Source organism: Neolamprologus multifasciatus, chromosome 20, assembly GCF_963576455.1.
Source record: "Neolamprologus multifasciatus chromosome 20, fNeoMul1.2, whole genome shotgun sequence".
Taxonomy (NCBI): domain Eukaryota; kingdom Metazoa; phylum Chordata; class Actinopteri; order Cichliformes; family Cichlidae; genus Neolamprologus; species Neolamprologus multifasciatus.
The window spans coordinates 18,333,370-18,350,400 of NC_140458.1; the positions used below are offsets into that span (position 1 = coordinate 18,333,370).

The 17,031-nt window shown below is 42.4% G+C and overlaps 1 protein-coding gene across 10 annotated transcripts in view; it reads left to right on the forward strand.

The window, feature by feature from the left end:
* The window catches only part of myt1a (myelin transcription factor 1a), a 50,029-nt gene that overhangs the window by 30,853 nt on the left and 2,145 nt on the right, over positions 1-17,031 (forward strand). For 7 of the 10 annotated variants that reach the window (XM_085145052.1, XM_085145054.1, XM_085145051.1 and 4 more), the window contains exons 15-20: positions 1,793-1,861; positions 2,123-2,185; positions 2,602-2,685; positions 3,467-3,688; positions 9,964-10,055; positions 10,350-10,453. In XM_085145052.1, coding sequence (XP_085001178.1) covers positions 1,793-1,861; positions 2,123-2,185; positions 2,602-2,685; positions 3,467-3,688; positions 9,964-10,055; positions 10,350-10,453 — 634 coding nt within the window. Of the gene's footprint in view, positions 1-1,792; positions 1,862-2,122; positions 2,186-2,601; positions 2,686-3,466; positions 3,689-9,963; positions 10,056-10,349; positions 10,626-12,234; positions 12,414-12,692; positions 15,946-17,031 lie in introns of those variants that run through there. The other 3 variants (XM_085145058.1, XM_085145059.1, XM_085145057.1) reach the window with 3 other exon arrangements.

Consider the following 17,031-nt stretch of genomic DNA (forward strand, 5'->3'; position numbering starts at 1 on the left):
CTTCTCTCAGTCTTATATTTCTGACATTGTAATAAAACATGTTCTATCATTTCATGTTTTCATCTATTTTAGAGAAGATATGAAACACCTTTACTTTTGTATTATAAATAATATACCAGCAAATGTGCCCATGAACTGAGGGGCTGTGTGAGCAGGACAAAACCAATGCTTATCACTCACTAAACGGGTGTGCCCACACATGGTCCACACACAGTTAAGTGCCCACAGAATTCCTTCTGGGGAACACAAATGGGCAAAATTTCACTATGGGGCACACTTGGGCTAGCCTATCCAACCTTCATAGTTTTTTAAAACCCATAAAGGGAACCCAAAGGTCAAAATTGTGTGGGCAGGGCAAGTGTGGATTTGCCCAGCCAACACAGTCTCACAGTTCACCCACATCTACCCACTGTGACCCCACACAGGTATGTTTGCTAGGTTCAGGGAAAGCCTTGTTTATGTCAGCAAGACAATACTAAACCACATACTTGGCTGCAATCTAGCACCACACTGAAAGTGTTTGAATTGTGAAATGAAAAGTGTCACTAAGTGTAACTTTTAAGAGATTTCTATTTCTTATCTCCTTATTTTGCAAATAACTAAAACTAGTTTTTCTAACAGCTCTCAGCTAAAGACATTTTTTCAAATTGTTTATAGCTTTGGAATTTTATTTTTATTTATTTAGGTTTTACATAGATTCCCATTTTGTGGGTGGGGTCTCGGGGGGGCAGGGGTAGCATGGTACACGCATTGAAAAAGTTTCTTCAGCTGTAATGAAATGGCTCATGTAAAATTTGTATCTTCATTGCTTCAGTGTTTGTTCAGCACATTAGCACAGACAACTGGGACCTCTCACACTTGACCTCATGTAATGAAACAAACTAATACATGTCTGTGTAGGTTCTCAGTCATCCAGGTCATCGTAGTCAAAGGAGCTTGCAAAGAAAAGCGTCTGGACTTCTTTAAGTTGCTTGAAGACGTTTCACCTCTCATCCGAGAAGCTTCTTCAGTTCTAAGTTCCACTGTGAGCGACCATCTTTGAACAGAGGCAGTGGTTTACAACACCAACTGTCTGCCATCTATAATCCAGTTTTGAGTTCCCTCCCCAGACGCCTTAATGCCCACTCACATCCCGGGCCATCTGACCTCAGCAATTCGCATGATAAGGTGGGGCCAGGTTTCACAATGAGCTCACCCGAAACCCTGGCTGATTGGGACCCACACCCATTTTCACACCTTGGCTCAGGCGATTAGAAGATCATCAGGGGGTCCTTTTGTCCCTCTGCGGGGGGATACTCCCACTAGGTTTAAATCTGGGACTCCCCACCATTTGACCTTAGAACTGAAGAAGCTTCTCGGATGAGAGGTGAAATGTCTTCAAGCAACTTAAAGAAGTCCAGACGCTTTTCTTTGCAAAGCTCCTTTGAAAACTAATACATGGTTACTATATGTAGAGGATACGCAGTGAAACTTTTGAGGATTTCCCTTCATTCTCTCTTCATTTGAACAAACGAGACCTTTCAGATGTTTCAGCAAACAGTAGACTGTTACATTTACAACTTACACCATTCAGAGTAGATGACTCTGGTTATGCCAAAGAACATATTTAGGGGAAGCTAACAATGACACTACTTGAATTTAAAATAATACCATTTCTGTCCTTGCTGTGTATCCTGCTCAATTCTGTCCTGGCTCTGCAGTCTAGTTCAGGTTCTGGCTCTTTCCTTCACTCATACTCAGACATTCTGATCTGTCTGGTGTTCTGACATTCTCTCTCTAACCTATCTTTCAGTCTGTCAGGCTGTCCTCTTGCTGATAAATCACTTCGGACCCTCATGGCTGCCCACACAGCAGAACTAAAGTATGTGTGCTTTCTCCCGTCTCTCACCTCCACAGCTACAGCTCTGTCCTTGCTCTCCTTTTTAAACTAATATAAAATACTAATATTTTTGATATAATACAATATATCAAAAATTGGAAACAAAAAAAACATTGATTCTAAGTAATCTGGTGGAAAAAAAATCATTTTTGCCAGCAATGTGCTAATAATTTAAATTTGCAAATTGAATAAGTGCACGTGTGTGCGTGTGCGTGTGTGCGTGTGTGTGTTTGTTTGTCTCAGGTGTCCAACTCCAGGTTGTGATGGATCAGGCCACATCACTGGAAACTATGCTTCACATCGCAGGTGAGAGTTTGCCTCCCTAATCACACATTCGTTACAGACTACATCAGTTACTCAGTGTATTTATGTCACACTTTGGCAATAATAAAAAAAAAGTCTGTGTGTAGACTTATTTTCTTGGTCCCTACTGCTTACACAGTCCACCAGTCTCACTAAGACAGAAGCTGACATTGAATGACAAACATTAAGCTAACAGAATATAATGTTCACATAAACTCACTGTAAATGTACTGAGTCCTTGTAAACTGTTAAAATGCGCATTAAACAGAATCAGTTTCACCTATATTAGCTTACATGTTTCAAAATATACAAATGACATTTTTACTTTTTGAGATCATTCTTTTAAAGGATTTTATTTAGCCTATGTTTAAGCAAAGCTTTGTCTTTTCTGTGTGGTCCACTTTCTTCCTCTGTGCCAGTTTGTCTGGATGCCCCCGAGCCAAGAAAAGTGGAGTCAAATCAACCCCTACCAAGGATGACAAAGAAGATTCTGAGCTGCTCAGGTTTGCAACAATAGCTCATTAGCACCGTGTGTGTGTTTGTTAGATTATAATTTGGTTTACTTTGGCTCAAAAGAAATGTATTATAGATATTAAGTATCAGAAGATGAATTATGATGATTCAAATTCAAATTCAAATTTTATTTGTCACACACACACACAACCATACACAGTATGACATGGGGTGAAATGCTTGTAGCTGTACAGTGCCCGACCATTAAATGACAGAAAAAAAGTTTAACAGTATTTACAATTTACAGGCTACTACAAAATTTACAAATTAACTTAGAAATTTACAGTAAAAAATGTGCAAATAGCAGAAAGAGATTATAAAGATTATAAATTATAGGAATTATAGGATTATAGGAAATGTGTGGTGGTGCGTGTGGTGATGTGATGTGTGTGAGAGTCCAGTCTTATAGTGATGTGTGTGGGAGAGTCCAGTCCTACACCTGGTTCAGGGCCCGAATAGCCTGGGGGAAGAAGCTCCTCCAGATTCAGATGAATGATGGAGTTTTAGTTCTTACACCACCTTCAGGGCTGTCACAGGACAGCACACTGACCCTGTGAAGAGGATAATATCTTACTTATTTTAAAACTATGCCTCTATTCTTTCCTGTAGAAAAATGGAAAGGATTTCAATGATGGGACAAATGGGATAAATGACACATTTGTCTACTTTAACCCATTCAGAGGCCATTGTCTAAATTCATGTACCAAATTTAAAATGTCTTGTGTTAACCTAAGCCAAACTAGCCTGACAGTGTTTTCTGCCCGGCTACAGATGTCCTGTTCCTGGCTGTGATAGCCTGGGCCACATCAGTGGGAAGTACGCCACTCATCGCAGTGCTTATGGATGTCCACTAGCAGCACGCCGGCAGAAGGAAGGTCTTCTAAATGGCACACCCTTCTCTTGGAAGGCCTTCAAGACCGAGGGCCCATCTTGCCCAACACCAGGCTGTGACGGTTCTGGTCATGCTAACGGCAGCTTCTTGACACATCGCAGGTACCCTGAATATCAGTGCAACATTAATAGTGGTTTTAACCAAACTTCTGATTTATTTTGGTTTATATATATATATATATATATATATATATATATATATATATATATATATATATATATATATATATATATATATACAGCAGATTTCTGTACTTGGACAGGCTGACAGATGAGCTGAAGCAGGAGTCTCTGTGGACCATGTTGTTAGCAGATAACATTTGATGTGATCTGTAGTGACCGTAGGAAGAAGGTGGAGGTATGCTCTGGAGAGAAGAGGAATGAAAGTCAGAAGATAGTCAGACGGTAGCTCAGTGCAAGAACATCAATAAGCGGAGGCAACCATCAAAGCTGCGAGATCCCGAGGCTACAGCACAATGGGAACAACAGTTGACCATATAAATATGATGAGCTAACTCAGGCAGAGAGCAGTGTAACTGTAGATGATGCATCTACTGAGCTGAGGATGAAGTCTGTGGGCAGACTTAATGTAGCCACACAGCCAAGAGCACAACTCTCCCGGCTCCCTGAGTCTCATCAGAGGAGATCCTCACAGAGAACAGAACTCTGCTCACCATCTCTAATACCGGCATCACAGACACCAGTAAGCTCATATATGCCACTGCCACACTTGGATATAAGATTAAAAATGCATGTAGAAAAAGCCCCCCATTAAGAAGAAGGCCAGAAAGCAAACTCAGGGAAGACTAGAAGGATGTTAGTCGGCTAACAGAGGTGCAAAGGGCATTGTAAGAGACAGGTCCTGGACAAATAAGCAATACAACAATATATCTATAAATAAAGTTCTTGAAACCATCAAAAAAAGGCTCACAGCTTTGGCCACTAGGCTGAAGAGATGCATCACAGAAAAGGTGTACTCCCACTGCAAAGAAACAGTAGTACAAGATCAGACCCACAAAGAGCTGTGTCTGAGCAGTACTGGAGGAATATGTATAAGAAAGGTGTCACACAATATCAATATCATGGACTAAGAGCAGACCAAAGCAACCTCCCAGAACAAGAATCAGTCACCTTGACAAAGGCCAGCATCCAAAAACTCCAGAAAGAAGAGCTGGAGAGCACCAGGTCCTAACAATGCCTACTAGCTGAAGAAAGGCTAAAGACATTCATTCAATGATTGCCTGGTGGCACAACTAAACTAAACAGCACAACTAAAAGCAGGTACTCATCTGGACTGACTAACACAGGGCAGAGCAATAGCGATCATGAAGGAGCTCCACAAGGGTATAACACTGTTGAACTACTGGCCAACTGCCTGCTTTTTCACAACATGGTAGGTCCTGTCAAGTATCATAGCAACCAAGCTGAATAAGCACGTGAATCATTACATGAGCACTGGGCATTGAAAACAACACCAGAGGATCAAATGACCAGCTTCTGTTAAACAGAGCAGTACACCAGGACCCTAAGACCAGGCAGACTAACCTGAGCACCACCTGCATTGACTACAAGAAAGCCTACAACTCCCTCCCACCACCCACAACTGATCTATAGGTTTCTTCCTGTAGAGAGGAGTTTTTCCTTTCCACTGTTTCCAAGTGCTTGCTCATTGTGGGCTTCTGATTGTTTGGGTTTTCTCTGCTTTACTCTACATTGTAAGGTAAAGACTACAATAATACAAAGAATCTTGAGGTAACGGTTGTTATGATTTAGCACTGTATGATTTAAATTTAATTCAATTGAAAATACCAAGATGTCCATTGCTCTTCTGGGGCTACGTCCACACCTACGCGCGTATTTTTGAAACAGAGATTTTCCGTTTTCTTTTTTTTACTTTAAATCCCATCCACACATGCAGTTTTGAAAAATCTCCATCTACATGTAAATGCAAAAAACGAAGTCAAACGCTGTCAAGAACATGGCAAATCCTAACCGTATAGAAATGTTGGCCAATCAGAAGTCTAGAAGCTTAAACACGGTAAACAGGGTTTTTTGCCCTCACAAAACCTTAAGTACTTCTGAAAGGTTTTTGTGTTTTTTCTGGAAACACAGCTAATTTTCTGTTACTTTTCAAGCTTCTGTATCATTTCAAATGTTAATAAGTAAAGACAGTATTTTGAATTTTGTCTCACTGGCTCTCTTGGCCAGAGTTTATTCAATTAAGAAAGAAACTGAAAATTTTACATTAGTCTGAGTGATTCATAATCATAAGTTCACAGTGCTGTGAAATATGGCTGGTGTAGACTCAAAACTTAGAAATGGACAAAATCCATGCAGAATACATAATTTAATTATGTATTCAAACCCAATGACAGCGTTGGCATCAGGATTTGGGTTGTGAGAGTGTCTGTGCTGAATGTAGAAGCCACGTCCAAAGTTCACTCTGACGCCTCTGTCTTTGTAAATGGAGGAACAGTAACTGTGTTTTGATATGTAAGCGTGTAAAAACTGTAGATTGTAAGATTAACAGCAACAGTATTTTGTCTATATCCACCATTGTTGAAATTCATCTCATGTAAACAATAACGTGGCGCACACCTTTGACATTGCGTGACTAAATCTCAGTTTTCCTCGTCCACATGTAAATGCAAAAAATCTCCACCCTGGCAGGAGTTTTTAAAAATCTTAGTTTTCAGTGAATGCTGTTTACGTGTGGACACAAGGTCCAAACATATAGAAAAAGCTGTGTTTAAAAAGAAAAGAAGAACCATCTATGTGTGGGTGTAGCCTGGATAGACCTCAACCTTCTAAGCCAGTTCATTAAGAGCGGATACAGATATCGTTTCAGGAGTGAAATGAGTGGAATAACCCTCAACCACTCCTGTACATGGATGTCATGAAACTATACACCAGGAGTGAGCAAGACATCAGTTAACTGTAGGTGATCCAAACCAAAGGGATGAAGTTCACAGAAGGTGTGATAGCATACGTGTAGCACAGCTCCAAGTACATAGGTACCCAACAGGCCAATGGGGACCATCATGAAGAAGCAAGGTCAGTCACAGCCAAATATATCTATGCCCAGGATAGAGTCACAGTAAGATCCAAAAAGTAAGAGAGATACATTAAAAACAAGATCAATAGTAGGATTAAGGTTAGAGCTATTAATACATACGCTATGCAGATAACACCCAACTTTATCTATCGATCCATAACACACACCAATTATTTAAACTGCAGGAATGTCTTAAAGACATAAAGACCTGGATGGCCTCTAATTTTCTGCTTCTAAATTCAGATGAAACTGAGGTTATTTTATTCAGCCCTAAAATCTTAGAAATACTGTATCTAACCAGATTCTTACTGTGGATGGCATTACCTTGGCCTCCAGTAACACTGTGAGCAACCTTGGAGTCATTTTTGACCAGGATATGTCCTTCCATACCCATATTAAACAAATATGTAGGACTGCTTTATTTGTACTATATCTCTAAAATTGGAAATATCCTGTCTCAGAGTGATGCTGAAAAACTAATTCATGCATGTTTTACTTCCAGGCTGGATTACTGTAATTCATTATTATCAAGATGTCCTAAAAACTCCCTGAAAAGCCTTCAGCTAATCCAAAATGCTGCAGCAAGAATACTGACAGGGACTAGAAAGAGAGAGCAGATTTATCCTATATTGGCTCCTCTTCATTGGCTCCTCACATACAAGGTCTTAAATAATCAGGCCCCATCTTATCTTAATGACCTTGTAGTACCATATCACCCCATTTAGAGCACTTTGCTCTTGCACTGCAGGCTTACTTGTTGTTCCTAGAGTATTTAAAAGTAAAATCAGAGGCAGAACCTCCTGTCAGTTTTCAGGCCTCTCTTCTGTGGAACCAGCTTTCAATTTCGATTCAGGAGAGACACTATCTCTACTTTGAAGATTAGGCCAAAGCTCTTGCTCATAGATGATTGTTGGGGTTTTCTCTGTTGTATTATTGTAGGGGCTACCTTACAATATAAAGCACCTTGAGGCAACAGTTGTTGCTTCAAGGTGAGGCAATCAGAGGCAGTAGGTCTTATGAAGTAATGAGTTCAAATTTGGAATTATAAAAAACATGTTCAGAAAAGGTCAGGTGAAATGTATAATAGTAGTTGTTTACAGGGAGTTGTATTAAAAAAAAAAAACTGGAGCTCTGTCATGGTTTGGTGGTACATTTCAGCCAGTAGGGTTGGAGATCTGGTCTCTTCCAAGTTAGGTGTGCCTGGAACATTTCCAAAAGGAGGTGCCCAGGCTCTTTTTCACACGCAGAAACAGCTTTCTTCTGAAATCTTTCTGGATGTCTGAGCTCCCTAACCTTTGTCTAAAGCCGAACCCAGCCATCCTACAAAGGAAACTCTTGCAAACAGCCATTACCCAGATTTCATAACCAACGGTAAGGGTTGTGATGTAGAGGGACTGGTAAATTGAATGCTTTGCCTTTCAGCTCAGCTCCCTCTTCACTATGGCAATCCAGTACAATGCTCACATTACAGCTGATGCCACACCAATCTGTCAGTCCAACCTGTACTCCGTTACTCATTACTCATGAATAAAAAGACACTTGAACTCCCTTGATTAAGGAAGCCTCTCACCTCCGACCCAGAGAGACCATTCCACTCTTTTTCTGGCAAAGAACCATGGCCTCAGACTCTTGGGTGTGCTGACTCTCATCCCAGACATTTCCTACTCTGTTGTAAACTGCGCCAGTGCATGCTGAAGATTGCACTCTTCTCTTCCACACCCTTCTCAACCTGGAAATGCCTTGCAATCCTGTCGATATAAATCAAGAACGTTAGAGACAAGGGGTTGAATCCAATACCTGCTGAAAACATGCTTAGATTTGTTACATTTGTTTGTTAAATTTGACAGCCCCACAATGTCAGTGTCAATGTTGAGATGCGAGGGTGAATCTCATCCAAACATGGTGCTCACACCCATGATTCTACAATTGCCAAAGCCACAGCCCTTTTGGTGCTCTGATACTGCTCTACTGCTTCAGAACACCCCTGGTCCCACTGCCGTGACAGGTACAGATGAGCTGGATGCCTCCGAATTGGTCCTGAACATGGCCCATTATGACTTTATTTACCCCACCCTCCCCTGGGATGCAAAAGAAATCCTTTCAGATGTGGGAGTTAAAGATTCGACAGACATGGGCCTCTATCAGCCACTCAGTTTATCATCACTACTTGTTTGGGTTTTCCAGGTCTGTCCAGCGGTCTTGGCCACCATCTGACTCAGTTTACTTCGATGTGGTGAACATTTTACAAAACTCAGTTCACCTTTTCAGCTGAGTGAACAATATATATATATATATATATATATATATATATATATATATATATATATGTGTGTGTGTGTGTGTGTGTGTGTGTATATGTATACATACAATCTTTTGATTTGATATATGGCCTCATATCAGATAATCTAATAACAATGTCCATCATTAACCTAAGGTGCTCTGGTAACGAGTTCAATGTTATGCTTGAACATGGCTTTTGTTTTCACCAACCCATGCCTAGCACAGATTTCCAATAACAAAACACCACTGGATTAGATCAAGCAAGCTGTTTCTCTCAATCTTGAGAGGGATGATTGGGAGGGACTCTCAATCATCCCTCACCAGGTAACTCCAACGAGACTTCATTGTGGGCACTGAAGTGTCTATAGAGAAACATTGCACCCAATCACAGTGCTTGCACCCATGGGTGGTGGATCCACAGGGCGGCAAAACTGTTATTTTTGTGTGCTATGCCCGAACAGGCCCCATGGACCCAGGGCTGGATCCAATGGTGGGCCACAATTTAAGGTTAACCAGCCCCAAGAACTCAGTTCCATGAGGGTTTTTTGAATTGTTCTTTGACAAATGGTAAATGGTAAATGGCCTGTATTTATATAGCGCCTTACTAGTCCCTAAGGACCCCAAAGCGCTTTACATATCCAGTCATCCACCCATTCACACACACATTCACACACTGGTGATGGCAAGCTACATTGTAGCCACAGCCACCCCGGGGCGCACTGACAGAGGCGAGGCGACAAATAATAAAGGTGGCCATGCAAAATATTTACAATAAAGCTCGTTTGAAATGTACAAATTCTATTTTTGCTGTATTTTCATGTATGTTTGTACACTTAAATAAAAACCTATTTTCCATTTTCCTGGCAAAATCTGAAAAAATGAGGGGTTGCTCAAGACGTGTGTGTGTGTGTGTGTGTGTGTGTGTGTGTGTGTGTGTGTGTGTGTGTGTGTGTGTGTGTGTCCCTTCTCATCCATGTGTCCACTATTTCAGCCTTGTGTGAGAATGTAAGAGCTCTTGATCCTCATCAGCTGCTTCTCTCAGTCTGTCAGGTTGTCCCAGAGCATCAGCCAACAAGAAAAGAGCCAAGTTCCCTGGAGATGAGTATATCACTGCAAAGTTCAGAGCCAGTGATGGTAAGAAACCGTGATGTTTCCTCTCTGCTCAAAATTATGCCTGTGTTACATTTGTTTTTGCTCCTATACTTCACAATGAGAGTTACATTTTATTTATATAGCACTAAAGCAAAACAACAGTTGCCCCAAGGTACTTTATATTGTAAAACCACTACTATAACAGAGAGAAAACCCCAACAATCAGATTACAATCAGATAGTTTAAATGCTGAGTGTAATCCAAAGGCTACCAAAGCAGGACTATTAGTTGTCTTCACATTCATTTTGCTAATAGTGAATTTCTGATCTTGCTCAGTGCTGGACAATGATGAAGATATCAAGCAGCTCAATAAGGAAATCAATGAGCTGAATGAGTCCAACTCAGAGATGGAGGCCGACATGATAAACCTGCATACTCAGGTGAGTGCAGCTTTTCAGTCACTGCACAGCCAGCAGGACCCCATGTTCTATTCCAGATATTGCCATGTGACATTACACCCAGATATGGTGTATTGGTCAGTCTTCCTACGCAGCTACCAACACTGGTAAAACATTCAACTCCATAACAACCAAGGAAACATAATAATTTACAGTGGGGCAAAAAAGTATTTAGTCAGCCACCGATTGTGCAAGTTCCCCCACTTAAAATGATGACAGAGGTCAGTAATTTGCACCAGAGGTACACTTCAACTGTGAGAGACAGAATGTCAAAAAAAAATCCATGAATTCACATGGTAGGATTTGTAAAGAATTTATTCATAAATCAGGGTGGAAAATAAGTATTTGGTCACCTCAAACAAGGAAAATCCCTGGCTCTCACAGACCTGTAACGTCTTCTGTAAGAAGCTTTTCTGTCCCCCACTCGTTACCTGTATGAATGGCACCTGTTTGACCTCATCATCTGTATAAAAGACACCTGTCCACAGCCTCAACCAGTCAGACTCCAAACTCCGCCATGGCCAAGACCAAAGAGCTTTCGAAGGACACCAGGAAAAGAATTGTAGACCTGCACCAGACTGGGAAGAGTGAATCTACAATAGGCAAGCAGCTTGGTGTGAAAAAATCAACTGTGGGAGCAATCATCAGAAAATGGAAGACATACAAGACCACTGATAATCTCCCTCGATCTGGGGCTCCACGCAAGATCTCATCCCATGGGGTCAAAATGATCATGAGAACGGTGAGCAAAGATCCCAGAACCACACGGGGGGACCTGGTGAATGACCTGCAGAGAGCTGGGACCAAAGTAACAAAGGTCACCATCAGTAACACACTACAACGGCAGGGAATCAAATCCCACAGTGCCAGACGTGTTCCGCTGCTGAAGCCAGTGCATGTCCAGGCCCGTCTGAAGTTTGCCAGAGAGCACATGGATGATACAGCAGAGGATTGGGAGAATGTCATGTGGTCAGATGAAACCAAAGTAGAACTTTTTGGTATAAACTCAACTCGTCGTGTTTGGAGGAAGAAGAATACTGAGTTGCATCCCAAGAACACCATACCTACTGTGAAGCATGGGGGTGGAAACATCATGCTATGGGGCTGTTTTTCTGCCAAGGAGACAGGACGACTGATCCGTGTTAAGGACAGAATGAATGGGGCCAAGTATCGTGAGATTTTGAGCCAAAACCTCCTTCCATCAGTGAGAACTTTGAAGATGAAACGAGGCTGGGTCTTCCAACATGACAATGATCCAAAACACACCGCCCGGGCAACAAAGGAGTGGCTCCGTAAGAAGCATTTGAAAGTCCTGGAGTGGCCTAGCCAGTCTCCAGACCTCAACCCCATAGAAAATCTGTGGCGGGAGTTGAAAGTCCGTGTTGCTCGGCGACAGCCCCAAAACATCACTGCTCTTAAGAAGATCTGCATGGAGGAATGGGCCAAAATACCAGCTACTGTGTGTGCAAACCTGGTAAAGACCTATAGTAAACGTTTGACCTCTGTTATTGCCAACAAAGGTTATGTTACAAAGTATTGAGTTGTATTTTTGTTATTGACCAAATACTTATTTTCCACCCTGATTTACGAATAAATTCTTTACAAATCCTACCATGTGAATTCATGGATTTTTTTTTCACATTCTGTCTCTCACAGTTGAAGTGTACCTCTGGTGCAAATTACTGACCTCTGTCATCATTTTAAGTGGGGGAACTTGCACAATCGGTGGCTGACTAAATACTTTTTTGCCCCACTGTATACAGTCCAAGTTCTTAAAAAAGTTGAGCCACCGTGTAAAACATTTAAAAAAATGTGAATATCTGCAAATTTTACAGACCCAAACACAGAAAACATATCAGATGTTTAAGCTGAGACATTTTACTATGTAAAGGCTGGAAAAGCAATTATTACTAAAAAAAAAAAAAAAAAAAAAAAGAAACAGCTGGAGGAACATTTTGCACTTAATTTGAATAGTTGGCCACAGGTTGGTAACATGACTGTGTGTAATCAGAGCATCTTAGAGACAGAGTGTCACCTTGTGCAAAAATCTGTTTTCAATTATGAAACAATTCCAGAATAATGTTCCTCTGTGTAAAATTGCAAATCTTTCAATATGTCATCATCTATATGTGAAAGACTCTGACCCACACAGCATTCTGTAACTGTTTGGTTAGTTTTTATTTAACGTTTCTGGCACACACAATGCATTCCGTTCGCCCAGGTGTTACCACAGTACTGTGTCCGGAGCTCTGAACAAGCCGAACAGCAGTGTGATGAATTGGTACAAACTGTACGGAGTGGAGAATACTGTCATTTCCTTGGATTCTGCAGACAAGGGAATCTGCCAGTACCTCTTGGTTAAATCCAGTGTCATGAAAAATAACACTGGCCTGCCTAAGCAGTCCAGGAGCTTGTCGACCCAGGACATGGGGTAGGCATCAAGCCATGACACTTTGTTCCCCTTGCAGTAACAGACACAGAACCGTATAGACCCATCTTTCTTCACAACCAGAACTATGGGCCTACAACAAGCACTGTGCAACTGTTCTGTCACTCTCATTTTCAGCATTTCAGCCAATTCTTTCTGAACAATTTGTCGCTTATGTTCAGGCAACCTGTAGGGCTGTAAATGCACCATCACGCCAGGCTGCGTTTCAAATTGGTGCTCTATGAGAGTCATACAGCTAGGCAGCAGGGAGAACAATCTGCAAAACACTGTTGCAGTGCTGCAACATCCATTTTCTGGGACTATGTGAGATGGTTATCACAATGGAGGGAGGCGGGAATGGTGGAATTTGGTACCTCCGGCTCCAACTCATCTCTCTCTTTTACCAGGCTCACCAGAGAATCAGTTTCAGCCTCTCTTCACGCTTTAAGGAGGTTGAGGTGACAAGTTTGAGTGGCACCTCCCCTGTTCGACCATATCACTTTATAGTCAACGTCCCCCACTCGCCGTGTGACCATGAAGGGTCCTTGCCACTTGGCGAGTAATTTCGAGAAGAAGAAGGTAGCAAAAAAAGCACTTTATCTCCAGGTGAAAATTTGCCAAAGTTTAGCCCTGTCTGTTGTACTGGCACTGCTGCCGCTCCTGGGCCTGGTGCAAATTCTCTCAAAATGATCACCCCAAAGTATGCAGCTTTGCTCACAAGTCCAGGACATACTGAATCTCATTTTTAGCGGGACTCAGACCTTCCTCCCAGTTTTATTTGATCAGGTTGAGCAGCCCTGTAGCTTCCTGCAGAACAGTAACTCAAAGGGAGAAAATTCCATGGAGGCCTACAATCAACAGAGGGTCTAACCAGCGATCCCAACTATGTTCACATCTCATGAATGAACTTACAAATCATGGATTTTACAGACTGAAATGACCTGAAACAGCAGCACCTGCACTACTCTCTTTGCAGTGCGCAGTGGCACTACTTCTGGGTATCACGTTGCATAAACCACTAGAACTAAGACAAAGTGATAACTGCATCCAGTGATCCATGCCAACAGCCTCAAACGGGACCTCCATTTATGGCAGTGGACGCAAAGACACTCCTCTGTGCAAGTGTCACAACTCACTCAATAAAGACTTGACTCCTTACGAGGATGCTGTATGTCCCTCAGGGACCGGGGAGGGTGCCGGAGCCCCAGCGATGCGGAACACCTGTCCCACCTCAATCAGCAGACACTCCCACTTCAGGTGTCCTGGCTGCACTCACTCGCAGCACTCCTGCCCTGGCGCCCGTGCCATGGCTCAGAAACAGTGCCAGTCACTTCAGGGCCCTCGGGGACAGAAAAAATGTTTTTTTTTTCCCAGTACTCAGTGCCAACTATGACGCCATTTAAAATGCAGAAGGTTGCAGGGCCCTCCCATGGCTCTCTCATCCAATTATTTTCAACTCCTGTCACAAAGTCAAAGAAGAAGTGCAGACCACCCTAATTCATCACCTTGCTGCCAAGTGATTTCTTATGTTTATCTGTTCTGTGCCAATCCTTGTCACAGTTTTTACTTGTATACTAATCCCACTATGCATTTTGATGTCTTTAAAGCATAATCAAGCAAACAAGCGAGAGAATGCTTTGGAGACCTTAACTTTTATCAAAATACAGTTTTGCTAATGTCCACTACACTGCCAACTTTGAAATCTTGACAAGGCTTTGTTTTTTTTTTAATGAATCCATGCAGAATTCACTTATATGACCATTGGGAAAACAATGGAATGTCTTGCCTTATCAAGACTTCTTTTTTCCGAGAGGTACATTTACCAAAGCCTGCGTTGTTACTTCTGTCCTGTTTTGGTTTATGAGTAATGTTGGTGAATGAGCTGAATACTACACTAGTTCACTCTGTTGTGTATATGGGTGTCCAGGTATTTGTACTCCTCCACCACATCACATTGGAGCATAAAGTGTGTTATACTTTTGTCACGATAATACACACTGTAGCCGATTTGTATCTACAGGTATCAGATACCACCCCCCACCCCCCCCCACCCCCCGACCTTACACACATAACGCAGACATTACATGGGGATATAAGTCGGAGATCGGTAGCGTTACAGAAAAAAAACACTGAATGTACACAACATCGGGAAAGTACAAGAGGAAAAACAGAGACCTCTACTCATGCTGTGCTTCCATGGTAGGACAGCACGAGAACAGGAAACAAAAAAACTCCTCTGCACAAAAAAGCACACAAATGTCCACAGCACAACTTTGTGAAAGACATGACAAGCCACAGGATTGGGTGGGGGGTGAGGAGTAATACGAAGCGAACACAGCAGTCACCCTGCACAGCGCTACCATTCCAGCGCGGTACACAGACCCGCCGTGTTCCCTCGCAGGAAACAAGCATTGAAGGCGTTTGGAAAGGGAGGGGGGATGAGTGAGTGCTTATCAGTGTAAGTGTATTTGTGTGCGTGTCCATAGTTCAGCTGAGACAGTGTCCTTCGCCCTATCAGGCTAAGTAAACAGTCCTCCAGCCAATCAAGCCTTGGGATGGGGAGAATAGTCATCACACAGTCGTTATCAGGGAGTGTTTGTCCGGCTTCAGCCTTGGGCCTGCAGCTGGCGCCATGGTGGTGTCTGCATTATGATCTCGAATTTGTTGATTTTCTTTCATGCGAGCAGCTCAGGAGAATTTTCAAAGCTGTTCTTTAACACTCGGACACTGGTCTCTCGATCTCCCATTGGAGAGCTGCGAGCCTCCCCATGATGGTATCAAACTTCTGATCCGTGGTGTTATCATTCTTTTGATTCTGAGACCTCACAACTGCAGTGATCCGTTCTGTGATGTGATCCAACTTTCGCTCAAGGTTCTCATCTTGAGCAGGGCCCTCTCTGATGTATCCCACCATACGCTCAATGGTGTTGTTTTGAGCCTTCACAGCAGCTGTAAGCGTCTCCAAGGTGTTAACCATGCTGCGTTCATTGTGAGAGGTCGCACCTCGTCCCGTCGCTTCGATTCCAGTGGGCAGCCTTGGGTTTGAACAGCCGGTTCCGCTCTCTCAATTCTCCGATAAGTCAGGGCCAAGCCAGCTCCGATCAGCAAGAACCATGTTATCATGGTTCCGAATAGGTAGATATCTTCAGCGTCCTCGATCGACAGTCCTGCCAGGCACATGACTCTCCAGTTCTGCCACCCGTCCATCGTGTATCCAGCAGGGAAAGTCCCTCCAGGGCACTCGGGCTCTCCCGAGCCCAGACTTCTCGTTGAGAAAAGGGTGTCAATAGCATTCAGAGACCAGTTGATCAAATCCATAATTCTCTTTTAGGTTTTAGAGATCGACAGTGAGAGACTGTTCCAGGGAAAGTAATGCACATGAGACAAGACAAGGACACAGAGGCTAAGCAGGGAAGATAAGGGTAAGGTGGAGAGGAGAAAAGTGCGACCGCCTTCGCTGAGAGCCAAAGAGAAGAGAAGCTATCTGGCCTTTTCTACTCTCCCAGAGTACTCAAAGCGCTTTATACAACATGACACATTCACCCATTCACACCCATTTACACAAGCATGCTTACTAACTACCATTCACACACATTCTCGCTCCGATGAATGCAATTTTAATTAGAGCAACTTGGGGTTGATATCTTGCCCAAGGATATTTGGCGTGCAGAGTAAGGGCAGCCAGGGATCAAAACACCAACCTTCCGATCAGCAGATGGCCTGCTCTCCCTCCTGAGCTACAGCCACCCCATTTTCTGTTCTTTAAATTACTTATTGACATCATAGTTCAGAAAACGTCCAAACAAACACATGGCCTCTCTAAATTCCATCTCTTTTGTTTAGTTAACATGTGAGTACATATATATACATAAAGGTCTAATTCCAAACTGCATATCAGGTTTTTACACATGCATGTTGAAAGGGCAAAAATATTCTTGAGGCGCTGTTAATAATATTATTAAAATTGGGGGTTATTATACAGTGGCATTACTTTAAATGGAGCAAAACTGTACTTTGATAAAAGTTAAGGTCACCAAAGCATTCTGTCATTTGTTTGCTTGATTATGCTTTAAAGACATCAAAATGCATAGTGGGATTAGTATACAAGTAAAAACTGTGACAAGGATTGGTA